This window comes from Papaver somniferum, chromosome 11 (genome assembly GCF_003573695.1).
Source record: "Papaver somniferum cultivar HN1 chromosome 11, ASM357369v1, whole genome shotgun sequence".
Taxonomy (NCBI): domain Eukaryota; kingdom Viridiplantae; phylum Streptophyta; class Magnoliopsida; order Ranunculales; family Papaveraceae; genus Papaver; species Papaver somniferum.
Genome location: NC_039368.1, coordinates 136,473,337 through 136,499,664, shown reverse-complemented (window position 1 = coordinate 136,499,664; position 26,328 = coordinate 136,473,337). Strand labels below are relative to the sequence as shown.

The following is a 26,328-nucleotide window of genomic DNA, read 5'->3' as shown; positions in this document are numbered from 1 at the left end:
GAATTAGAGTTGAATAACATGCTCCCAAAGGATTTGCTAAGTATCTTGTCTTTTGATTTTGTTTAATTTTGGGCTTAATTTTACTGTACTCAATTGATTTTCCTTTTTAGGTCTGTTTAGGTTATGTATTTTAAGAGACTCTGGGTATGGGATTTTTTTACTGAAGTAATAATTTCTGCTGGATGAAGATGCTCGATCACTCATATCTCTTTGTAGTATGCAGTTAATTGAAGGCGAAATGAACCAAGAAATAATTTCTTATGATGAAGGATGCTTCCCCAATGATGAAATGATGTTAATCCCAGTAATTTGGATTCTTTGCACTTGGTAGGCCATGTAACCTCTTTACCAAATTAGTAAACTTTTGTGCTATAATCTCGTTAAACGAACCTAAAGCATTAATATTGTGTTTAATTTCTTTCGGGAGAATGAGCAGAGTGCCCTCTTTGCTACGATGGTTTTGCAGTTCTGCTACAAAGAGAATTATTACTGCAAAAGACCATTCTTCAGTTCAGCTTAACCTTGGTCATATTGATGACAGTGGTATCTATACTAGACATTTATCCACTTTTTCCCTTAGTGGTTTCGTTCGTTGCCCGGGTAATTGTTGTCATTGTGCTGTTAATTCTAATTGAGTTAATCTTTATTAGGATTTGAGCTAGCTAGTTATGGAGAACTTTTGAAGGTGCATTGTGAGGTTTGATGGCTTTATCCAGCAGAAATTATTACTTCCTTCATGCTACAGCCTAATCCCTCACGGTGCTTTTGATTCCTTCCATGATGTTATTAGAGTATGAGTACTCCATCAAGATCCCAATGATGAATGATCAGAGAGGAACTTAAACACAAGAATGATGGAAGTATGAATCTCTTATCATGAGCTTGGTGCTACAAAGTCGAAGGAGTGTTCATTTTATTTAAAAATTAAGGAAATTGTAATCATCATTTTTTAAAGAAAGATTGGTTAGTATTTTTGATCTTTTTGTTCGTGTAAAGATTGTCTTTTTTTTTAAGAAATGATGTAAATTGATCTGTGATATAATAAAACTTGATTCAGTTTTTAATTTGGTTCATAATTTGTTTTAGTATCAATTTTAATTGTAAGTTTCATTTTAATTTCCATTTGGGATTTATCTAAATCGAAATCGGCTAGATACTTCCGGGCAAAAAGTTTGGTAGCTCAAAAATGTAAGCAACCAAACTTCAGGTTCACTTGTTCTAATATGGTTGGTCTATCTATGAAGCGATCAGTGTTTCACTTGTTGTATTTTGGTTGGTCTAGCTTTAAAGCGATCATTATTTTGGTTGTTGTATTTTGGTTGGTCTAGCTTTAAAGCGATCATTATTTTGCTTGCTCTAGGAGGGTCTGTCTAGCCATGAAGCAATTAATAAAAAAAACGTTATATGATAGTTGCTTGATTACTAAAGCGATTGCCTAGCTGCTTTAGACTCGTAGAAATCCCACCTTTTGCAACTCGAGAGCGAGATCCAAATTAAGTCGCTTTAAGGGTTAGAGCGATTCAATATGGGCTTTTCCAACAAAAAATGCCTGGTCGCGTAATCCAACTTTTCTTGTAGTGAATGAGTACTATGAATGAACACAAACTACACCATACATCACTAATTTCCAACTAGTATTCAAATGTTACTTCTTTTCATAGGTTTGAAAGAACACCATGGTCGAGTGGTTACAAGTATGTTTGAGATGCGCCTTTCTTACTAATCCCAATTATAATGTTGGCATCATATTTCCATCACAACAAACCCAATGTCACGTTGCAAGATGCTAGAACCAAAGTGGACAATATACATAAACAATTTTACAATACGGAAAATGGGTCATTTGTCCAAATATTTTTAAAACACGGTTCAAATGGACGAGTAAAAAATAGTTTGGGTGAAATGGACAAAAAAAAATAGCAAGGATGAAACTGGATTCATCCTGACTTAAATTTAAAAAATAGCAAAAATAAAACTGGATGCATCCTGTGTAAATTAAAAATAAGAAAAAATATTTGAAAATGGGCATGATGAAACTGTTTACATCCTGGCAATTTTTACATTTTTGTCCATTTAAACAGTATCAAAATCTAACTGTCCTTTTCACCCAAAAATTGTTGATTTTGTTCATTTTAACCAATTTTGTGTTTACAATAGTCGACAACATTGGCTACAACAATTTTACATTATACACGGATTGTAGAGATGTTGTCACTAAAAGAAGTTACGAAGATAATTGAATCACTATTAGGATGTCTGATCGCACCTCTTTGGGTTTTAACACTTACTTCATAACAAACCCGATGTCTTTTTGCATGATGTTAAAAACCAAACACATTAATCGAATTCACCAATCTCCACATCATTGCATGGCTACTAACTAGTTAACTGACACTATTAACAAAACTAAGAAATGCTTCACTTTAGTGATAACCGCTACGATCAGGTCTGTCACAGCAGTCCATCCAAGCTCGCAAAATCCACTGACATACATCAATAAAGGGGAGAATCCTTACCTTCTTATCTCCTGATCCTTGATAGCTAATCACATCTATGGAAATTCCTGTGAAAGTTGGGACGAGTGCAATCCATATATAAAAAAGAAAAAAAATGTCTGAATAGCATGATACATGAGTGACGATATATTACTATTTCCACATGCTTACGATTTAAACCATTCTTAGCTTACTAAACATGTTGGATAAGTTGAGAAATATTTTTTTCCTAAACTTTTAAGTGACTAGGAGCTGACATGCTTAATGGCGTGCTATATCTAGTAAAATTGCTAGGAACCCGAAGCAGCACTCGGAAGCAGTCCCCGTACCCGAGATCATTCTCATATACATTGTCTTGTCTCGCTATGTATTCATCGGAATTTGTAAAGTGATAATGTAACCAGCGCAAAAAGACTTCGCTTTATAAAATTATTGTTATGCATTTTTAATTCGGTAAGACATCAATTGTTGAAGCATGATAATACAATTTCTGAATGCTTTAGCTTTATATAATTCCGTACGACGCAACTTAGCATACTATATCGTCACGAACAAATCGTAATCTTGTGTTCTAATGCATATATAACATGCTATTGGAGAAGTGGGGCATCATAATACCACTCTCTAAGCCAGTTCCAGAGCTTAAGTCTCTCGCATGCAGTAGTATGATCTGGGGGCATCCCGATTATTTTATTGAACTCATTACCCTTGTTACACAAGAGCATATTAACCTCCCATGACACTGAGCACTTCGTGAAAGACATAGTCTGATAAAATCATATCGTGAAAAATTGCATAGCATGTGCGGCTTACCATGATGACAACTGCAAGAATTGGAGTTATAAACGCTAGCTTTTGGTGTGTATTAGCAGTGTTATGTACCATTTTATATATGTAATGGAACTGATTGAGAAATTCTGATCATGATCCAACATAGGATTCGATATTCAAATAAAATAACACAAATCCTGTCAAAATCGCGTCACTGTGTACAATTTAAAACTAAGAACAAGGAATATACGAATTTTACCTTGATTATCTGGAAAACTTAGCTAACCTAGGATAATATCAAACTGTCATGTCAAGTGTCAACCCTCTCCTTCAATCTATTTTACAAATGCTATGCACGTCTAAAGTTTGCACGCTTCCTATAAATTCCCCCATGAGAACTTCAACGATCACATAGTTTTGCACATAACTCAGCTAAACTCTCCAGCACCACTTCTTCTGTCTTCACTATACTTACAATGGCATCTAAGGGTGGACGCGATGATGGTATTAAGGTTTTCAAAATTTCTTCAACAAGTAGTCTGAAAATACAAAGAGGTGATATCACAATGTGGTCTGTTAATGGTACTTCGGATGCCATTGTGAGTAAAAATTCCGTCTTACATTGTTCTGTCGGGACTATCCTATGATGATTATTCGATGACCGTTTTCCTCTGACAGGTAAATACAGCTAATGAAAAGATGCTTGGAGGTGGGGGTCTTGATGGAGGTAAACTTTAAACCTATGACATGATTTTAGTTTCTTAATTTGGTTGATTCCTACGAGTTAGCTAGACGGTCTCATACTTGTTGGAAATGTTTTTGGCTAGTGATACATGGAGCTGCAGGACCTGAACTACGAGAAGCTTGTTATACTGTTCCAGAGGTTAGTCTTGGAATTCGCTGCCCAAAAGGAGAAGCTAGAATTACTCCGTAGGTGTACCTAACATTAGATGCGATTATTTGAACCTTCAATCACGAACTTATGATTATGGAAAACCTGTGTTGGTTATAAAGTTTATAACATTTATGCAGAGCATTTCAGTTGCCCGTTTCGCATGTTATTCACACTGTTGGTCCTTTTTATGATAATGAAAATCACCCAGAAGTTGCTCTAAGAAATGCATACAGGTATGTCTATCTTGATTCCAGAAAACTGAGCAGATGGATAATCAATGTTTACTTTTGTTGCGTGCTGGTTGGTTTCTCTGTAATCATCGTGCAGTTTCTAATGCCATTTTTTAACTCAAGTTGCTGCAGAAACTGCATCAAGCTTGCAAAAGAGAGCAACATAGATTATATTGCTTTTCCTGCCATATCTTGTGGTACTTACCGGTAAGTTTCACATGAGCACTTACATGTTGTTTTGCTGATATTATTTACAGCCCGTTCAATACGCAGTGGTGCATTTCAGGGTTGAATGGTTGATACCGATGTTTATGATTTACGTTTGAAATCTCTGTTGGTGATTCTAGTGAGAGTGTGAGCAAAATCAATAGAAGATTTGTGAATTTTTGAAGGATAGATTGTTTGTCAGGTGAAACGATATATTTTAGTCTTTTATATATTTTCTACTAAAAGTAGTGTCATTTTCTATTCAGTTATCCATTAGAAGAAGCTGCTACAATTGCAATTTCTACTGTAATGGAATCAGATGGTGACTTCAAAGAGGTAATGTCTGTTTGTTGTTTTTCTGGTTGGAAAACATTTTTAGTCGTACAAAGTTTCTCCTTGAATCGCATATTGCTCATCGAAACTCCGGTGGTTGATTTAGGTGCACTTTGTTCTGCTTGAAGATGATGTTTTCAATGCTTGGTTGGAGAAGGCGAACGGATTGCTTTAGGTGCTGCCCACACCCAACAATGGATTTTAAACAGAGTGATGATATTTAATATGATATTGTGATGGTTTGAGCTGTGGAAAGGAGAAAAACATGATTTGTGTGTTCTTGTAAATCAAATAAGAGAAAAAAGAAATTTCATTTTGTCCAAAAAGACGGAGTAAACATCAAAGCTTACATATATGAGTCAGCAGTAAATGTATCATGTGTGGAATGAAGTAAAAAAAAAATGAACCTGACGTGAATCGAACACGCAACCTTCTGATCTGGAGTCAGACGCGCTACCATTGCGCCACAGATCCATTTGTTGATGTTACCTATACATCTGGCTTTATTAAGGACCTTCTAACTCAACTATCATGACATCCCTCCTCGTATATTTTATGAATACACACCCGGACTTTTGTGGAGGGCACGTCCAAAAAGTCTTGGGGAGAAAGTGTAGGTTTACGATTGATTCCAAGATATGAAAAGGGTTGAAGAAGTATAGGTGTGATTTCTCTATTACAGATAATGGTGTAAACTGTAAAGAAATCGTGAGACTCTCTCCGGTGAGCCAAATCAAAATGATGAGCGAGAAGGCCATTTGGGCTCGAACTTGTCGACCTATATTTCCAGAAACAAATTCTATAAATCGGTTTCAATACACACAAAATTTCCGTGAAAGCACCAATAACCTTGTAAACATAAAGTCCTCCTGCTCGAGAACTTCAACTGTCAAACTTGCAAATAACTCAGCTACACTCTCCGGCATCACTACTTCTGTCTTCCGTGCACTTACAATGGCATCTAAGGGCGGCGGAGGAGAAGGAAATCGCGGTGATGGTGTTAAGGATTTCAAATTATCTTTATCAAGTAGTCTTAAAATACAAAGAGGTGATATCACAATGTGGTCGGTTAATGGTACTTCTGATGCCATTGTGAGTAAAAATTCTTTCTTTTAGCTTCTTATACAATTTGACTCCGAGCTTTCAGTTGATCGCCTCTTTAGTTTCTTTCTAGTGATTATTTTACTACCCTGATGGTGGTGGTGGTTGTGGTGGTCAGAATTGTAATTGTAAACCCCATTCTAGAGGTGTTGATGTGTGATTGGTGACCAGAAATGTAAACTTCATGGTGAAGGTGCTGGTCAGAATTGTAAACCTCATTGGGGAGGTTGAGGTGGTAGTCATATTTGTTCTAAAAGTCTTTGATAAGCTTACATTGTCCAGTTAGGAATATTCCGTGATGATGATCTGATGACCCTTCTCTTATGACAGGTAAATGCAGCTAATGAAAAGATGCTTGGAGGTGGGGGTGTTGATGGAGGTAAGCACTTAAACGCATCACAGGGTTTTAATTACTTTCTTTAGTTTTTAGAAAATCTACATTGGTTCCTATTAGTTAGGTAGATGGCCTCATACTGGTTGGAAATGTTTTTGCTCAGCCGTACATAGAGCAGCAGGACCTGAACTAAGAAGAGCTTGTTATACTGTTCCAGAGGTCCGTCCTGGAATTCGCTGTCCAAAAGGAGAAGCCAGAATTACTCCGTAGGTGTTCCTAACATTAGATATTGTTTGGATCTTCAAATGCGAACTTATGTTTATGGCAAATCATGTTGGCTAAAATAAAATTTGTGCAGAGCATTTCAGTTGCCCGTTTTTCATGTTATTCACGCTGTTGGTCCTGTTTATCACGTTGATAATCACCCAGAAGTTACTCTAAGAAATGCATACAGGTATATCAATATTGATCCCGGAAATTTGAACTCATGGATATTCAATTCTTGGATTTTTATATGTCAGTTGGTCGATTTTTCTGTAATTGTCAATAGTTTCTAAATGGAAGTTGTTAACTCCATTTCTTGCAGAAACTGCTTAAAGCTTGCAAAAGAGAACAAGATAGAGTATATCGCCTTTCCTGCCATATCTTGTGGTGCTTATGGGTAAGAATGTATAATATGAGCACTTAATGTTGTGTACCAACAAGATCTGTTCTATAGGCTTGTAGCTATATATATGTATCTTGTAGTTCTCAAGCGAGTTGGATAAATCCCATGAATCTGTTCTTCTTTTACTCTTTCATGTATTTTCTCCTAGATTCTTGTGATATATTGTTTACAGTTATCCCTATGACGAAGCTGCTGCAATTGCAATATCTACTATAATGGAATTAGATGGTGACTTCAAAGAGGTAATCTTAATTTGGTTGTGTTTGCTCTGTGTGCATTGAAATTCTTCAATCACTTTTCATATGATTTTCCTGTTCATGACATTAACTTCTTTCAAGTGATGTGCTCAGTGGAGCATATATAAGATGCTAATTGTTGACATGAAAACATAATCTTGAAACAAGTTGGCTTTTATCATAGTTTGAGGCATTGCCTCTTGCTGTTGTTTTATGGAAAAAATAAAAACAGAAAAATGTAATATAACGTCACAGGATATGAATTTGAACGTTGCACTCCGTCTTGAAAGCATTTCCTTGCTATTCCTGGTTGTATAACATCCAGTTTAACAAGTTTTTCTCCCACCCTTCTTGAATTGCACATACTACTCATCTAACTCTTTCTGTTCGATTGTAGGTGCACTTTGTTCTATTTGAAGATGACATTTACGATGCTTGGTTGAATAAGGCAAATGCATTGCTTTAGTTGCTTCCCACACCCAACAGTTAGTTAAAAGTAAAATACACAGGGTTATAGGAGTAGCAGTTTTATGCAGTGTGTGGTTGAACAGTTTGTATGGAATTAAATTAGTTGACTTAAACCGGCTGGGAAAGAAGCAAGATGGTTTGTGTTCATTTTCTATTTCTTTCATATGGTAAAATTGAACCAGTTCGCTTCTTAGGTTGCTTCCTTATGTTCATCACCAAAGCTTACATATATAGTCTATATATAGTTCACTTTAAATGTCAATTGTCGTTTGTTCTTTGCGTTCACTGCTGAAGCAAGCCCTTTTTACTTGTGCTAATAACTGGACGAGAGTCATGAGATCACCGTATCAGATGAATATCTTTAAATATGAGTCGGTAATATCAGTTAGGCGACGGCTTCTAAAATTAGTATTAATACGACATCCCTCCCTTGATATATTAGACACAAAAACAAAAGAAAATACAAAAGTTTCTTGTGTTGAGGGCTAGTCTTGAAGGTGTAAAACATGTCGGCTCAGCACAGCCCAGTCCACGAAATCGCGTGCTTATTATGCTATGTGCCGTGTAGTGTTGTGCCGGAGATTATGACGTGTCATGTTGTGCCGCACCAAAAAGCGTGTTGTGCTGGGCTATGCCTGGAAAATAAACGTGTTGTGCCTGGCACATTTATTTCGTATTTTCTAATATAAATGTTTTGCAAATATTTAGGTATTATATGTGTTATTATGAAAAAATAAATCAACATAACAATAATAAAATGTTTATAATTGGCTATTGTTCTCCTTTATGAAATATACACAAAATGGGATGTATTATGCATGTTGTGTATTATATACATATTATTACGTGCTTTCTTAACGTGTTGTGTTGTGCCGTGCCGCGTGTTTATTCGTGACGCGCGCTATATTAGGCTGGTTTTCCGATTAGTTAAACCCAATCCATCTCATAAAAATAACGTGTCGTGTCGTGCTGGCTAAGTCACGTGTTGGGCTGGACTGTGCTCAAAGTTTAGCATGCTTTGTCGGGCTGAGCTCCTACTGGCAATTCAACCAACATTATCTAAGTTTGAAGCCTACCTGGGTACCCAAATACCCTTCCTCCGGTTGTGGTTGGTAAAATCCATGTTTTTCATGTTTTCCTTCTTCATCTTCTCTAACTTTACTCTCTCAATAATTCTACTTCTTAAAAAAAAATTATCTGATTTTTTAATCTCATTAATTATCTTTAACTTAATCATCTCACTAATCATTACACTAATTATTATTAACACTAACTAATCATCACCCAAAATTAATCAGGAGGATAATTTAGGTATTAATATAAATATCTAGATAAGGGGTGACCTAGATTTACTTCTAATGTCTTTATCCAAAATAAAATCATGGTCCCAAAAAAAAATCATGATCCCCAAAAAAATCGTTAATTGGTGAGAAAACATAAAACGAGAGGGGTGGAAAAGCCCTATAATGTTAAGTCTGGCATCAACCCCACGCAGCAAATAAATAAGTTTCCCATCAAACCATTTGTTATATTAGTGACTCATGATATTATATTTTTACTTTTAGGTAAAATTCACTTGGGATTTTATTAGTAAAAACAAGAAAACATAAAACGCGAGGTGATGGACTTGGCAAGAAAGAAAAAGACGTTATAGAATAAAATGCATAACAAATTGTGCAAAACAATCCTGTTCTTACTAAGAGTTGATGCCTACCCGTTGGTTCAGTAATTTAGTATCCCTTGTTAGGTTTGGCATCAGCCCAGACCAGTAAGTAATACCTTCCATCAAGACGCACACATCATCACACTTGGAGATAGCCCCGATTCCAACAGCGGATTTAAATAATGATGCAATTACAAGAGCAGATAGCAAGCCCTGGGGGACAACTGCCTCCACCTCTATCCTTACAAGCAACGGTGCATTTTTCATCGCAATCCGGGGTGCCATAATCATAAACTTCTACTGGTGGCCTATCGGGATCATAAGTACAACTTAGCTCTGTGCATACAACGACCAAAAAAGAATTAGTTTGCTGATCGATTATATATATACTAAATAATTAAAAGAATATGCACATATGGAACAGATTATCATAATAAGAAAACCTCCGGCTCAGTTCATAAAAAGACCCCTAAATCATTGTAATCAATTCTTCTTTATATAAAGGAGGATGATTTTGCTGGTGTGTCAACACCAAATTCATCCTCCATTTTTCCTGCAAATTTAGGCTGCCAGGTGGATGCATTTTAAGATACGTCTTATGGAAAAAGACGTAACTGTTTCCATAATATACGAGATGACACACCTTTCGGATAAACGAACACGACTCTTCATATGCAAAAATAATGTGTACCAGATACACAGCAATCCGGTTAACTTGATACCATGCAACAAGCCTTTCTTCATCATCATCTTCCCAGGATTCCAAGTTCTAATTTCGTTCTTACTTTTATTTTATTTTTCTTTTCACAAATTTTGGTACACACAGACTCTTCCATACCGAGGGAAAGAGATTTGCAAGGGGGAATCGTTTTTACCTGCTAAGAAAGGAAGTGAGGAGTTTCATCCAAATTTTGGGTCACGCCACTTCATGGGTAAACCTTTTCTCAAAAACCTCCTGTTTTCCTTCATCGAAAGCATCTTTCGATCAATCAACTTAGGTATTGAATAGTCTAAGATTTGGGGGCTTGAATTAATTTGATTGGTATTAATCCTTGCTTTTAAACCATTAATCTGGAGGTATGATAAGCCATCGAAAGAGAACTTGAAGGTATTACCCATCGTCGTTATGCGAAGCCGCGAAGGTATTAGACAGCCTTTCGAAAACTGTATGCGGAAACTCAAGCCCAACTGCATAATATACAACTTCAAGATTTGCTTCATCTTTTTCTTCTTCTTTTTTCGCAGAATCATCCATTGCAAAGATGAAAACTGAAAGGTTGATTTTATAGAAGAAAGCCCTACGAAGAAAGTAAGTCCGTATTTTCTTTATGTATTGATGGTTGGATTTCACGTATACGTTAATTTTTAAATTTCTTTGTTGGAGATTTTTAATAGGACGAAGGTTTGAAAAGAGTACCAAATGGACAGAACAAGAATCATCTGAATTTCTCTGCGTATTTGTTTGATGACACTCATTTAAGAGCGCTCGACAATCTATTAATTGACATTATTTGGAAATTAGGTTGTCATCCGTATCCATATTTGGTTTCTTATTTCTGGGTTGACTTCTTATGGCGCTAAAGAGTTTCTTATTTCATGGATATTAGTGTTGTTTGTAGATACCAAATATATCATAGACACGTGGCAGTAGATTAAAGTTTCATCAACTTACAACTCTACATCAACATACACTACAACTTTCTATGTTAATTTAATTATTATGCTAAGGATAATATAGTAAATGTCTTTGTACCTCTCTCCTTATATAAATGAAGAGATTAGGGTAGAGTGGGGGTCTTCTCTTTTTCATCAGTTTTACCTCTTTCACTTGCAGAACTCCTCTTTAATGGAGGCTCTTCTTACACACTTAATAAAATCACTAACCCGTGGGCGTACGCCTCAGTATGCCGAACCACGTTAAATCCGGTGTCAGCATTTCAGTATCTCTCATCTTTTTCTTCTTACATTACATTTATCATTCCATTGATATCATTTTCACCATTAAATCAGATTTGGTTGTGCTACTGGATTTTTAGTAGTCACAATTTGGCGCTAAGAAATTGGGAGAGATGTTAAATAATTTATTTCTCCTGTATTTTATTCAAATCAAGTCCATTCCAGCGAGGGATCTATTCTCTTTTCTTATGCTTCAGTGAAGAATTTACATCGATGTAAAAAATCAGATATCACCAGATCTATGAAGATATCAACAGATCTAAACACCGCCCCTATACTGTTTATTCCTCATTAAAAAAATATCCCATCTTTCCATTTTATTTATGGATAGAAACTACTAACTACTTTGATCCCTCGCCGTTACAGGAAAGTAGAAGTGTACGCAGTTGGAAACCGACGTACAAAGAATCACGATGCCACGTTCGTGTCATATTACTAATAACTTGTTTGAAAAAAATCTAATATATTCACTCTCCGCAGGGAGAAGAGATCGGACACTCCAACCAAGCAGCACCAGCAACGCAGAGAAATTTGGACCTTGCAAGTCGCAGCCGAAGAAAATAAAGTTACATAAGCTGCGTTGTTAAACTTTAGCTAATCTTTTGACATTTGTGAAAACGCAGGCACAGATACGCAGATGCAAGCTTCATTCCCGCAGCTAAATCTCTGAAGCCTCAAAATCCGCTGCTCAGGTCCCTCCCCGAAGCTTCAGTTTCGCTGCTCAGTTTCCGATGCTCAACTCCTACTCCGAAGCTCAAAGCCCGATGATCAACTCCCGCTCCGAAGCTCAAAGTCCGATGATCGAATCCCGCTCCGCAGCTCAATTCAACTCCGAAGCTTCAGGCCCGCTTCCAAACTCCCACTCCGAAGCCTCAATCTGAAGACTCAATTCGGAAGCTTCAATCCGCACACTCAATTCCGAAGCTCAATTCCGCAGATTCAATTCCGAAGATCAACTTCGTGGTTAAATTCTGCATCTCAGGTTGAACTCCCCAGATTCAATTCCGCAGCTACAGCTCCATAGGATATCACCCAGCGTAATCACAACCTCCTCGCAACAGATAAGTTTCATTTCTTTTTTCGTTTCATTTGATATAATTTAACATGTTTTGTTCAATCCATGTCTCTACTCTGTATGGATTATCCGCTCATGTGAGAAATGATCCACTTCTTAAACATTTTCTTGCGTACCCAAAGGCTGCAGGTATGATTTTCCTTTTGTGTGGCCTAAATAACAAATTGGTTAGTCACACCTGAATTTGTATGCTTAACATGTTTGGTAAAATGCCTAGCCGAGACACTAGTATGGTTTTAAGTTTCACGTCTTCTGCTTAGGTCTAATTCATGTTCAATACCACTAGGCTTCCGCACTTCAATTTCATTTAAGGTTAAGTTTGACTAACCATTTCGATCTTATTCTAGTTTAACGACTGAAATTCAGGTTCTTAAATCAACGGATAGTTTCTATTGAATCTTGTTTTTTGGGGCATTGGATTCAGTAAAGCCACAAGAGAAGTTCCGCGTTGTCACTGCGGATACAGAAAATAAGTTGAGTCACCTATGAGATAAGCAGTGGTTGATTTTGGAAATGATAAGCTTTACCTAATTCTTTAAGTTTTAATTCTGGGTTCACTTATTAACATGACTATTTTGGTTTTTAATCTTTTACCAAGGGGACTAACTATTCAACTCGTGTTCTAGTCGGATTATTGATTTGTAGGCTCATCTCAGAATCAATGGATGATCACTACTCGTACAACGTTCTGGAAAGCAGAAGTCGAGAGTTTGCCAAATGACATTTCACACCACATATACAGATAAAGTCCTTGACTACCTCATTAATCTTTGATACATTTCATCGTTTTGTTTCATGAAAGTGCAGAGGCAGAAATGAGCTATTAACAAATTATTTCTTAACTAATGATTGTTCCTGCTTTATATGTTTAACCATTTGCACTAACATTTATTGCAAAAGAATTCAGTAACACATGGTGGGAGAAAGCATTAGTTTGATTTCTGAGTGTGCAAGTTTCTTCATTCCTTGTCAATTCACTTTATACTGATATAAATTGTATTTTTGTGGTAGTGATACCAACGAAATTAGGTGATACTTATGCAACACCAGTTTAAAATAACAAGGGGCAGTGAGAATCAAGATACAGGCGTACACAGACTCGCAAAAGTCCCAAAATTGGATGAGTTTTAATTTCCTTCTCTTTTTGATTTTCAGGATTATAAAAGACTTCACCCAAAAGTGACAGAGCATCATAACTAAGGAAGGAGCAGCAACATTTTTGGTGCGAACATGGATGAGAACAACCTGGCACACAATTGTCCCCTTACTACACTCTCATCATGGAGGACTTTGGCCTATACACTTACTGTATCACTAGAAGCGCCTATGATTGTTATTGTTATTTCTCTTACTACTATTATATCATTGCTTACCTCTTAAGTTGCTCCTTTCAGTTCTTAATGCGACATGGTGTAGTCCTCAATGCCACAAACAAAGCTGACCATATAGAAAAAAGATAAGTGTTAGATTCTATCGTTACTCTTTAATGGAATTTTCTGTTGTTCTTCTTCTTCTTGACATTGCAGGGGGCAAGAAATGAGATTTAGGCAGGTTGCTTCTCAACTGAATTTTCTTACTGTTTCTTCTAATCCTTTCTGCGAATCTTTAACACTTGATACCATTTACGTGTTTAACCCTCTCTTTAATCCGCAATGTTGCATCTTCCAAGGGTTTTTTCTTGATACTGTTGTGTTTATCTTTCTTGTTAATCTAATCTTTACTGTTACATCATACTGGGGAAAGCACTTTGCATGCAATCTCTCAGGACTCCACAGTAAGTGTCTATGAGTGTATGACCGGGGGGAAGGCTTCCAGAAGAAAGAGATACCCAATATGACATGCCTTTGGAAGCTCGGCGGAACGGGTGCTTGTTAATATTGCATACACCACGTTACCGAGAGTTTCGGATCCCCACCGCTTGGTAATCTCCTGGACAAGGTTTAGCTAGCGGGGTGACAGGTCCACACGTAACGCAAGGTAAAACTCCCTTATGAATTTACGCGATCAAACACTCATCCCACACCTACAAAACATGAACTTCAGCACCAACCAATGGTTTGATCCACACTAGAGGAGACTTAAAGCTGCAATGTACTGGGAAAGCTCAAAACCAAGTTCTAGGAAGCACCTATCAATCAGAAAGGGTAAGATACATTTAACTTCTTTGTCTGCAAGAATGTCTCAGAACTACGGTAAAGAATAAGGGCAAGTATTAATACTTTGGTATAGCATATTCTTTACCCAAATTCTTCTACAAAGAGACCGAGCCTTTCAACAAGGGGGGTACTTCTTATTAACGGTGAAGAGTGGTATTTCTCATTGCTTCATACTTCTAATTGGTCATATTTCATATATACTTCTGATTGGTCATATTTCATATATACTTCTAATTGGTCATAGTTATCCTTCATACTTCTTATTGAGTATACTTCATACTTCTTATTAGGAATACTTCATGTTCATTATTGGTAATGCTTCATACTACTCCAAGGATTGATACTTCTTATTTTGGCACTTTATACTTCTTACGCGCAGTGTACTTCTTCAACAATTTATACTTCTTACTTCTTATACTTCATGCTTCTTGTCGAAGAGTACTTACTGCGGAGTTGTTATTTTTATCATACTTTTATTCGTTAGTGACCATTGTTACTTCGTGTACTTGCACTCCACATACTTCTTATACGTTTCTCAACGATACTTATCTCATTACCTCTACACTCATAAAGTGCTATCAGTCGGCAAGTTTTGCTAGAATATATCCTTTATACAGGAATCGTTGCTTATTATTATTAATTGTTTCCATATGGACTAATTTGGCATACACAGGAACAACAAAAGATGCAGGCGCCATTGGCTTCAGTCAGGACAAGGTGCTAGTACATACGAAGGAGAACGGAAATCGTTCGGCTTGTACAACTGTAACAGAATGATGCAGGCAACTTAACCCAACTCACATGTGTATGCATCCTGCAAATGTTAACAGATCCGTTTCAATGTTCTTTGGTTTTGCAGGTATGTAAGCCTAGAGTAGTACATGCAGTATACCCCAAATGGCCTTCGACAGGACACTCCGTACCACCATCACTACGTGCATGTGCTATGGACGATGCAACTACAAACCTTCGCAGATTAATTCCTTGAGTCGTACTAGTTTTTTGTACATTTAAATAACTTTTCATCTTAAATTTGCAGGCGCAAAAGGAGGCATAGGTCCATTCAATATGGCGAGTACACTTTGCTATGAAAATGTAATTTACATTTGAAACTATTTTGTTGCAGGACATTGATCAAGGATACCTCAGAATCTCGCAAAGAATGGATGCAAGTATGTATACTCCAGCGTTAGCGTTACATTCTTCACCTCATTTCCTTCACCTTCAACAACAGCAGAAGAACAAAATGAAAGCTGTGACTAATGCAGTCAAAGTGAAGAAGTGCAGCTAGAGCAGCAGAGCGTGAATCTTCCACAAGGGCAGAATCAACTCAAAACCGAAAGACAACTCCATCAATCAAAGAAAAAATCAAGCCACTTGCAGGTCAAGTTAAAACTAAGTTAATACATATTTGAGTCGCTGATCAGTATCGTTTGGTTTTCTTTTTTCAGAAACATAACCAAGCCTCCAGTACAATACAATTCAACGAAGTCTACCACGCTCCTAGCAAGACAAGTAGCACCAATGGGAAACCATCTCCATAAGAAGTAAGTGCACCAACCTAAATCTCAACCCTTTTGGCAACATGCAGGTCTAGCCCACAACTATTTACAACTAGAAACAAGCAAAGCTACACACCAGTTGAGACAGATCCACATGGACACTCGCAACAGAGCTAAGTACTCTTACCTCTTGAATCTAACATTTAAAAAATATAAAAATAAAATAAAATAAAAGTTTAATTTTCAACTAAAACTGTTTCAAAATTTCTTGCTTCATCAATTTTGTATTTATGAATTCCTCGTATCTGTGGTATTTGGCCATCAGTATGAGTCATGAAAAGGTCTCTTACTGATAGTAGCGGCACACTCGAGATGCCAGGTACCATTACAGGCATTGGCATGTACGTACAAATATGCGTCCAATGACACCTTACAAACTACCCATCTCGATAACCCTCTTGAATTTGAGTCCCCGATTGACTTATGCTTGTGCACTAGATGTTGTAGTACACATTTTCATAAAGATTGAATGGATGGCGAGTTCCATTCATCTAGTTATCATCTCTGTTCATAACGTATTGGGATGAGATCTTTACACTAATGTGTGCTTATGTGTAAGTATTGGCAGCAAAACTCTGTACTTAAGTGAACATTTCAGGGAAAAATCTCTCATCATGACAAGGCAGGGAAAAAGCAACCACCAGGGAAACACATGATCCAGGGAAAAAATGCTCTGCACTATTTCCAAGCATCAACGACACGATAGCAGCATCAGACCTAGTCAAGACGAAGCGCAGAGCATCAACAACATCAATTATCAAAGCAAAAGTACAGTCAAGACATGGAGATATTTTCTTAAGGATCGTTCATCAACAACCCTCAAGAAAAGGGGAAAATTGTAGATACCAAATATATTATAGACACGTGGCAGTAGATTAAAGTTTCATCAACTTTCAACTCTACATCAACATACACTACAACTTTCTATCTTAGCTTAATTATTAAGCTAAGGGTAATATAGTAAATGTCTTTGTACCTCTCTCCTTATATAAAGGAAGAGATTACGGTAGAGTGGGGGTCTTCTCTTTTTCATCAGTTTTACCTCTTTCACTTGCAGAACTCCTCTTTAATGGAGGCTCTTCTTACACACTTAATAAAATCACTAACCCGTTGGCGTAGGCCTCAGTATGCCGAACCACGTTAAATCCGGTGTCAACATTTCAATATCTCTCATCTCTTTCTTCTTACATTACATTTATCATTCCATTGATATCATTTTCACCTTTAGATCAGATTTCGTTGTGCTACTGGATTTTTAGTAGTCACATTGTTGTTAAGGTGTTTATGAAAAAGTTACCAAGAAGATAAATGTGGTTTGGAAAACTATAGCGGTCTCGGAAGAGGGGCAAGCCCTACCGTTTATATGGTGGAAATGACATGACAATAATTTGCCAAGTGCACTCACCGATACAACCGTGGAGCATACGCATAATAGTATTGGCCACTAGAGATGAGAAGAAGTACTTTGGTGACATTTTTTCAGGTCTGTCCTTGGAGATGTAAATAAAACTTCTCATATTACTTTCTCAAATTTTCTAACTTCAGACTCTTTGGGATTTGGTAACTGAAGAATGCATATGCTTGGAGAAGGGTATAACCACGTGCAAAGATGGTTCAAGTTTTAAACCAATCGGGAAGTAGATATGGTAAGTGATGACATGCGGGAGAGAATAGTGAACATTTTATTACAAATTGTATTCTTATCCGTTGATTAAGTTATCGAACCCGTTCCAAGAATAGAATGAGTATAGAACAATATGAAAAGATACGTGGATTCATTTTATCGCCGTGTATTTTATGTTGGAAAACGATTAATAAAAAAATAATTTTTTAAAGTTTTAATAAAAAATTATAATTTATTATTTTATTTTGTGAATGAAACTGTTTAGTTCCACATGGTGGAGTTTCCAATTTTTAGTAGTTTTAAGAAACTATATAAAGCTTTTAGTCCCACATCGGGGAGTTTTAAGTTGTATTTGTCAATTATATAAAGAAATTCACTACTTTTATAAAATCTATGGGAAAGGGGTTGCTCTATATTTTAGAGGGACCCCTAAGGGAAAATATTTTATAGCGGTTTTTAAGCATTCGCGATTTTCCTTAACGGTTTTTTCGGAGTTGCCAAGCTCAAGTTGAGCATCTACTACATATGCTAGTAGTAGGTGTATTAGGGTGTTTTATCCTGGAGATATCCGTCCTGTGAGGGCTATAGCATCACTCTTGAGTGTAGCCGGGCGCTAATGTCTTAATAACCCTAATCACTTCATTTCTTGAAGAACAGTGGGATAAAATTGGATCCATCAGCTCCAAGGGTGTCCTTTCTCTCCAATTTTTCCATGCCTGCATTTAGGAAATTCGAGGAGGTTAGTTGTAGATTGACAGAGGCATTCTTTTCTTCCTTTTTTTTCTTATTTGAGAAGGAACATTTCGGCAACGGGTTCATACTTACATAGCTTAAAAGATCTGGTGTTGGAGATGACCGATGAGAACTGGTAATCTTACGACCACTTACGATTTCCAAGAGCAAAACCCCGAAACTATAAACATCTGACTTTACAGAAAATAGTCCATGCAATGCATACTCGGGGGCCATGTAACCACTGTAGATCGTGCCGTCACGTTATTTACAAACAGTTAAAGGTTTTACGTAAAACATACGTTTTTGCTGAACACTACTATACTTACAGTGTCCCGGCAATTCTACTTGTGTTACCCTGTGTTTGATCGATCTCGAAAAGCTTAGCCAGCCCAAAATCTGCAATTTTCGCTTCCATTTCTTCAGTTAACAAAATATTACCTGCTTTAAGATCCCTGTGAATAATAGTAAGCCGAGAGTCTTCGCGAAGATATAAAAGTCCCCTGGCAATCCCTGCTATGATTTTGTAGCGCTTTTCCCAATCCAAAAGAACTTTTCTTCTGGTATATGCACATTCTCATCAGTAACAGTTAAGCACATCATGAAAATATATAGGTGATTCTCAAAACAAAAGGGAGACATATATAGGGCCGCCGTGGGCATCCCAAAGATGTACTTGTCGAGACTTCTATTGGCTACATGTTCGTAGATGAGTATCTGCTCATGGCCTTCGAAACAGAAACCCAAAAGTCTGACAAGATTTCTGTGTTGAAGCTTATTTAGCAAAACCACCTCGTTCTTGAATTCCTGCAAACCTTGTCCCGAATTCACAGAGAGACGTTTTACCGCGATTTCTTGCCCATTTTGAAGCTTACCCTGTTAATGTTTAAGCAGACTTAAGAAATATTTACCTGCTTACCATCTATTGCCTTTAATAAGTAGTTATTAAGTTTCAACCACACTTTCAATCAAAAAAAAGTTTCAACCACACTGTTTAAGATGACCACGGGAGAGGCTTAGGTACTCTAGAAATCCATCGTGGAGATACAAAATTAGCGGGTAAATTGGAAATTTTTGTTAGTTATTCTGTTTTATTCACAATTTTAACACTTTTCTAATTGCAAATAAAACCTTTATTACCATACTATATAGGAAAATATTTGGGCGCAAAGCGGTAGATGTATAACGCATGCATCGACCATTTTCAAAATCAACCATTTAAAATTAATAGTTAAAATTAAAATTGGGAGATGGTGAGGTTTGCTATCTCAGATTCTGCTTATTTTTAGTAATAATATAGAGTTTTGTAAAATGAACATACATATCACAAAAAAAATTAGCTTTAAATTTATTGTTATTTGAGTTTTATAGAAAAATTAGGGCTAAAATTATAAGATAATGTATGAATTTCAAGGGGCTTTTATTCACGGTAAAAAAATCCTTGATGGTGTTCTAATTGCCGACGAGTGTGTGGATAGCGGATTGAAGGCTAGGAAACCGGGAATCCTTTGCAAGATTGACATGGAGAAAGCTTTTGATAATGTTAATTGGCAAGCTTTGTTCACAATTTTACAGAAGCACGACTTCGGCGTCAAATGGATTTCTTGGATCAAATGGTGTGTAACTTCTACTCATCTTTCTCTTCTTGTAAACGGAAGTTCGACTGGAAAGTTTAAACCAAGCAAGGGTTTGAGACAGGGCGATTCATTATCACCGTATTTGTTTCTTTTGGTGGTCGATATTCTTTCTAAGTTGATTAATGATGCGGTTGATAGAGATCAGATTTTTGGTTTCAAAGTGGTTGATCATGGTACTATTATCTCTCATCTTCAATTAGCAGATGATACTTTTATTTTCATTGATGCTTCGGTGGAGGAAGTCAGACATCTTTTAATCATTCTGGCAGTTTTTGAAACTATTACGGGTTTGAAGCTGAATTTAGATAAAAGTAATTTGATCAGTGTGGGAGCAGATGAGGTGATCGATGTTTTAGCCAGAGAGCTAGGTTGCAAGACAGAAAAATTGTCGTTTACTTATCTTGTGATGCCGATTGGTGCACATTGGCGTAATACTTCTGTTTGGGAACATGTTCTGCTCAGAATGGAGCGAAAGCTAGCATCTTGGAAGAAAAGGCAACTTAATAAAGCAGGTAGACTAATTCTTATTAAGAGTTGTCTTGCGAGTTTACCTATTTATTTTTCTTGCGTGGAAAAAAGAATGATTAAGATTATGCGTAATTTTTTGTGGGGTGTGGTGTAAGGTAGAAAGAAATTGGTGTGGGTTTCTTGGAAGAAGCTTTGTGTTCCTAAAGTGAACAGGGGTCTAGGCGTGAAAAATTTGAGGAGAATTAATCAATCTTTGCTGGTTAAGTGGATTTGGAGATTTTCGAAGTGCAAAACTAGTCTATGGAGGAGGTTGGTAAATGAAAAATTTGCTCATAATAGTAATTTTTTAATTCCTGATGTGGATGATAAGACCTAGGGTAGAAGTTTTTGGAAGAACGTTAATTACTAACATGGTGACGACGGTTCAAAATATGGCGACTTTCACCGTAGAAAATGGTAAACGCATCCGCTTTTGGAAGGATCGTTGGTCAGATAGGTGGAAATTGCAAGACCTTTTTCCTGTTGTTTACCAGGCATCGAAGGCTAAGGATGCAACTGTTTATGACTGATAGCAAATGAAGTTTGGGTTTGTGATTTTAAGAGGCCCCTAAATTCTAATGAGCAATTAGAATGGGATCTTTTAAGGCGCGACTTAAATCGTTTCCTTGAGCTTGTTGAAGCGGATGATGAGGTGGTGATTATGGAGAACTTTAATACCTCAAGATGTTACGAAATACTTTCAGGTAACCTTGAAGAGTGCGGTTTTGATAAGTTTATTTGGAAAGGTAACATTCCAAACAAGGTGAGCTTTATTATTTGGGCTACTTTTCATGATTCGTTACCTACCAGGGATATGTTGCGACATTGAGGTGTGAACATTGATCGTGAGTTGTGTGCTTTATGCAGCAACGTCAGGTAGTCAGCAAATCATATGTTCATTCATTGTAAGTACTTTTTGAGATCTGGAATTATTTCATCAAATCCTTTAGGATAGCTTGGCCATTTCCAAATACTTTGATTCAATTGTACGAAGCATGGTCTAACAATGTGTTTCAAGGGAGAGGTAAGGATGTATGGAAAATCTTTCATTATGCAGTTTGTTGGATTTTGTGGAAGGAGAGGAATGGAAGAGTTTCTGGAGAACGTCACAAGAGTGTGCAAGAAAATATTGATTTGGTAAAACAATTGGTAGTCTTATGGTTTTGTGACAACGATACTATTAAGTATATTAATCCTAGCTTAATTTGGAGTAATTGGGGTACTCTAATATGTATGTAAATTTCGTTGTATTAACCTTGGATTGATCCTTGGTTCTCTTTTTTCTTTTAATATAACCTTCTCTTCGAAAAAAAATAACATCGTTCACTTATCCTTCCTCTTTGTAAATTTGATCTCGCTTCCATTAAAATCTTTGCAGAATAATTTTATTTCACTAATCATTTTTCGTATTCATATCATGCCTAATGTTATTATCGACCAAAACTAGAATTTTTTTTTGCAATTATTTCAGTTATGTTACCGAGAATTTATTATGGTTTAAAATTTGAGTTTTCACCAACTGTCCTTAGTTATCATTGGTGAAAATTAGAAATTTCACAAGTATTTCTATTTTGTTAAAAGAAACTTATTATTACGGGTGAAAACTAGAATTTTCTACTATTTGTTATGTGGAGAGAAGAGTAATTTTATGAAATATGAACTTATTATCATACCTTTTTCGTAAATGTTTTGGTAAAAGCGATGATTTTTTGCTGGGACTGAAGTAGTATTATTAATGAGGAATTAGGGGTGAGCATTTTATCCGTAATCCGCGGATTTAACCGGGACCAACCTTGTTGTTGCGGATGGATGTCCGGACCGTTTGTTAATGGGCTGGGTGCGGATGAGATTTTTGAAATCCAACGAATTACGGATTGGACACGGATATACCATGAAAATCCGTTGGACATCCATACCCGTTAGATTAAGGGCATTTATATGGTTTCTAGAAAATATAAAAACAATGTTGGAATTGTTAAGGTGTTTGCTTGGAGTGTTGTCCATGACATTTCTATATTTATATACATATATAAAATGGGTAGGTTCTATAAGAAGTCATCTATATTGACTTTATTTTTTCATTATAAATTTTAATTAACACAAATCCATTGGATTATCCACACCCAATCCGTTCATTCGTACATCTGTTGGATGCAAATCCGTTGGATGTTGGATTGGATGCGGATGCCGAATTTGAAATCCGTATTGAATTGGATTGGATGCGGATGAGGTAAAAACTTGTCCATACCGGCCCATGCTTACCCGTGGACTATGATTGGTTTTTGATACATGTGATCTTATTGGGCTTGTAACGCTGAAAAATAATAATTGGGCTCTTGGGTTTGTAATTCTTACCTTGTAGACTGCACCAAAACCACCCTCCCCAAGCTTGTTAGCATCAGAAAACTCATTTGTAGCATCTCTAATTGTAACCAGGTCAAATTGCAAAGAATCTTGATTTTCCATTGGATCCCTGGAAGCTCCTGCAGTAAAAAAGAAAAAAAAAATTGCACAGTTTTAATCGCCGGTTTCATATATTATTACTAGCATAGAAAATCAACATTAAACCAAAAAGTGAAAAGCTTAATTACCTTGAATGTCAGATTTACTAGTCACACTTTTCTTTCTCCTTAAGCAGTAAAAACACACTGCTACTAACACCAACGAAATTCCAACTACTACGGGAACAGCTACTGCAACAGTATTCACCGACGGTTCTGGCCCTGGCGGCGGTTCTGTTACCGCAATGTCAAGAAATTAAGCTCAAGTTTTCATGAGATCAACTAATTCATTCATCCTTAAAACAAAAGCCAAATAAATAAATAAATAAATAAAATAAACCTTTTCCAGAATCTGACGGCAGCGGCGACATAGAACCTGGAACTGTGTCCGGTGGCGGTGGCGGCGGTGTTTGTAATTCGTAAAACATGTTATCATCATATCTTATAAAACAACTTTGAGTCATTATATGTCCACTTCTTGATCCATTATATAAACTTGGAATTCTACCAATCATATCTTGTAAACAAGATGTACAAGAATCTCTTGACAGATCTCTAGTACATTGAACCATACCATATATTTTACTGAAATCATTATAGTTAAATGATCCAACATCAAACTTAGACGAATCCGATGAAGCATCAGCCATGAGATCATTCATCAAATTACCTAGTTGACCATTAAATATATCAAGATTATTAACCTTTTCCTGATTCGGAAACCAAACAAGCAAACTTTCATCAACTTCTCCGAAGAATCTAGTATTGGAGTAGCGTAAAAGACATTCATAAAGACGAACATCGACGTCTATATGATTAGTACATTTCTGAATGACAACAACACTGGAAGAATTTAGACAAGATTTGCAAGAATCCATAGAAATATCACCTCGGCACTGAACAAGTCCGTAAACAGTATTGTTTGGATTCGTACCCACCGAAGTATTGAAAAATCCATTAATAGAACCATTTGAAACCAAAGAAGGAAGAAGAAATTTTCTGAGGTTGGTTTCGTATTCACTACCAGAAGTATAATTTGGAGTATTAGCAGGACAATGGAGAAAAGTGTCTTGAGCTTGAATATGTAATCCACGTAATAAGATGATAAACAGAAATGGAATTTGGATAAATTCTGTTGCAGAGGGATTGTGAGTTAACATCTTTAAAATGTTTAGAATTTTCTTTGAATATTGATGAACAACATACTTCAACAAAAATATAGATATATTTTGATGTACTTTTTTATTCAACTTTGGACTTCTTGGACCAAAAAATTCCAGACGCGTATATTAAAGGCTAACTGGCCAATTGTCTATGGAACATTCTTTTTTTCTTCAAAACTATTAATTAAATTTCCGTTTATTGACTCAGAACTGATAAAGTAAGCTTCACTGTGTTGGGGTTGGACCGCTGGGTAAGGAAATCCCATCTCAAGCGTTTTACCGTAGGTGCACTTTGTTTTACTTGAGGATGACGTTTTGGATGCTTGGTAGGAGAAGGCTAAAGGATTGCTTTAGCATCTATGTAGTTGCAAGAAATCTTACAACCACATCCTTAATGAACTTAGATCAGATTTTAAGTAAAATTATGATCAAATTCTTTTATTATTTATCAAGTTCTATAATTGGTTATAAAATAACACAATGACTTTACTTGCTTTCCAAATAAACTTTCTCTCTCCTAGTTTCTTGTCTTACACATACTAAAGAACTCTCTCAATACACAGATTCCTTCCCCTTATATAGGATACTATATAGTGGATGACAGCTAATAGATCCCCTATTTTTGGAATCACTGTGTGTTACAATCGCTCATGTACATTCACTCAACTTCGCACACTTTACTCGTTCGCACAGATCATCACACTTTATTCGTGACTATGCTGACATCATTAAGAACGTCATCCTAATTTTAGTATACGCGATGGTCTTTTCTTTCCTTAAATGACCTTTACTTCGCATACATAATGAATGTGTGATATTTCACTCCTACAATTTAGTTGCAGCCCACAAGGCCACACGCAACAGTTGATTTTAAACAGGTTGTATATATTACTCGATGTGTGGTCAACCTTTATATGGGTGAAATTTGCTGGCTTGAGATGTGGAAAGAAAAACATGATTTGTGTGCTTTGGGCATAGCACACGCTGGTGCAAACTTTCATTTTCATTTTCTTTGGTATGTTTGAAAAGATTGAGACGAAATGACAACTAAATATGCTGAAATCAGAAGAGTTGTTTTCATCCTTGGTCGCTTTCCTGTGTTCCAACACCAGAGCTTACATATTAATCAATAATGAACTGTAGTGTTGATCTAGCAATGGTATCTATGCTTGCTTGCAAACAATGGATTTCAATCGCCGTTAAGGAAAAAAGTTGAATCTGACGTGAATCGAATAACGCAACCTTATGATCTGGAGTCAAGCTCGTTACCATTCACTACACCAAAACCAGGATTTTCTCACAGTGCAATTTGTCACAGTTTATTTTTCAGATACGCCTGTGATAATTCTTCCAACAGTTATAACTGTGACAAATTTTGTATTCGTGATATAAATAAGAATATTAAAAAATATTTACTAGTGACAATAATATTTGTTGATAATTATCCAAACAATCACAATTATAATCTAAAATTATAGTTCCACCCAAAACTTCACCACATCTAAAACAACCCCAAATCAACCGCTCTTAGAATTTTGATTGTCACAACTTTCCCACATTTACACAAACTAACAATTTAATTTAATTTCTAAAAATGAAAATCTATTTTTATTTTTCTTAATATTAGAAAACTGAATTCAAGACCAAGTCAACAACTCGTGACCTAGCAGGAAGTTTGACTTGGACAAATTCTAACCCTTTTCTCTTGATTTAGTCGACACAACACAAGAGAAAAATCTCCTTCTCCCTTCTTCTTTGTGGGTGCCGCCATTAACCCTCTCTGATAGTGTAAAAATTTCTAAGTGAGGTTAGTCGTTTCACCAAAACTGAATCTGAGTTTCAATTTTAGCTAGGTTATATATTCTGCTAATTATGTCCATCGATTTGACCTAAATCGATGAAGAAGATGGTTCAGAGTTGATGGATTTTGTTGATGATAAATTGATTTTTCTGTGGGAACGTTGAAGATGGTTCAGAATTGATTCTGCTGATGATAATTTCGTTGGTCATCTTTT

At 36.4% G+C, this 26,328-nt stretch overlaps 3 protein-coding genes and 1 non-coding gene across 4 annotated transcripts; 2 read left to right on the top strand and 2 right to left on the bottom strand.

Moving 5' to 3' along the window:
- Positions 1–3,678: 3,678 nt before the first annotated feature.
- On the top strand, positions 3,679–5,106 carry LOC113321062 (macro domain-containing protein VPA0103-like). Its single transcript, XM_026568939.1, has 7 exons — positions 3,679–3,865; positions 3,945–3,993; positions 4,094–4,196; positions 4,299–4,394; positions 4,524–4,598; positions 4,865–4,934; positions 5,038–5,106. Exons 1-7 carry the CDS (start codon positions 3,743–3,745, stop codon positions 5,104–5,106), a joined length of 585 nt encoding a protein of 194 aa, XP_026424724.1. The 5' UTR covers positions 3,679–3,742.
- Positions 5,107–5,333: 227 nt separating this feature from the next.
- Positions 5,334–5,405, bottom strand: TRNAW-CCA. Its single transcript has one exon. It is a non-coding gene; the product is annotated as a tRNA-Trp (tRNA).
- A 480-nt stretch (positions 5,406–5,885) lies between these two features.
- On the top strand, positions 5,886–7,793 carry LOC113325267 (macro domain-containing protein VPA0103-like). The gene is made up of 7 exons (XM_026573470.1): positions 5,886–6,023; positions 6,363–6,411; positions 6,530–6,632; positions 6,725–6,820; positions 6,953–7,027; positions 7,206–7,275; positions 7,667–7,793. Exons 1-7 carry the CDS (start codon positions 5,886–5,888, stop codon positions 7,733–7,735), a joined length of 600 nt encoding a protein of 199 aa, XP_026429255.1. The 3' UTR covers positions 7,736–7,793.
- Positions 7,794–18,329: 10,536 nt separating this feature from the next.
- Positions 18,330–24,310, bottom strand: LOC113325266 (cysteine-rich receptor-like protein kinase 10). Its single transcript, XM_026573469.1, has 7 exons — positions 23,491–24,310; positions 23,241–23,384; positions 23,005–23,132; positions 19,171–19,381; positions 18,835–19,072; positions 18,599–18,749; positions 18,330–18,489 (listed from the first exon to the last, which is right to left on the bottom strand). The coding sequence occupies exons 1-7, from the start codon at positions 24,308–24,310 to the stop codon at positions 18,364–18,366; spliced, it is 1,818 nt and encodes a 605-aa protein (XP_026429254.1). The 3' UTR covers positions 18,330–18,363.
- Between the last annotated feature and the right edge of the window lie 2,018 nt (positions 24,311–26,328).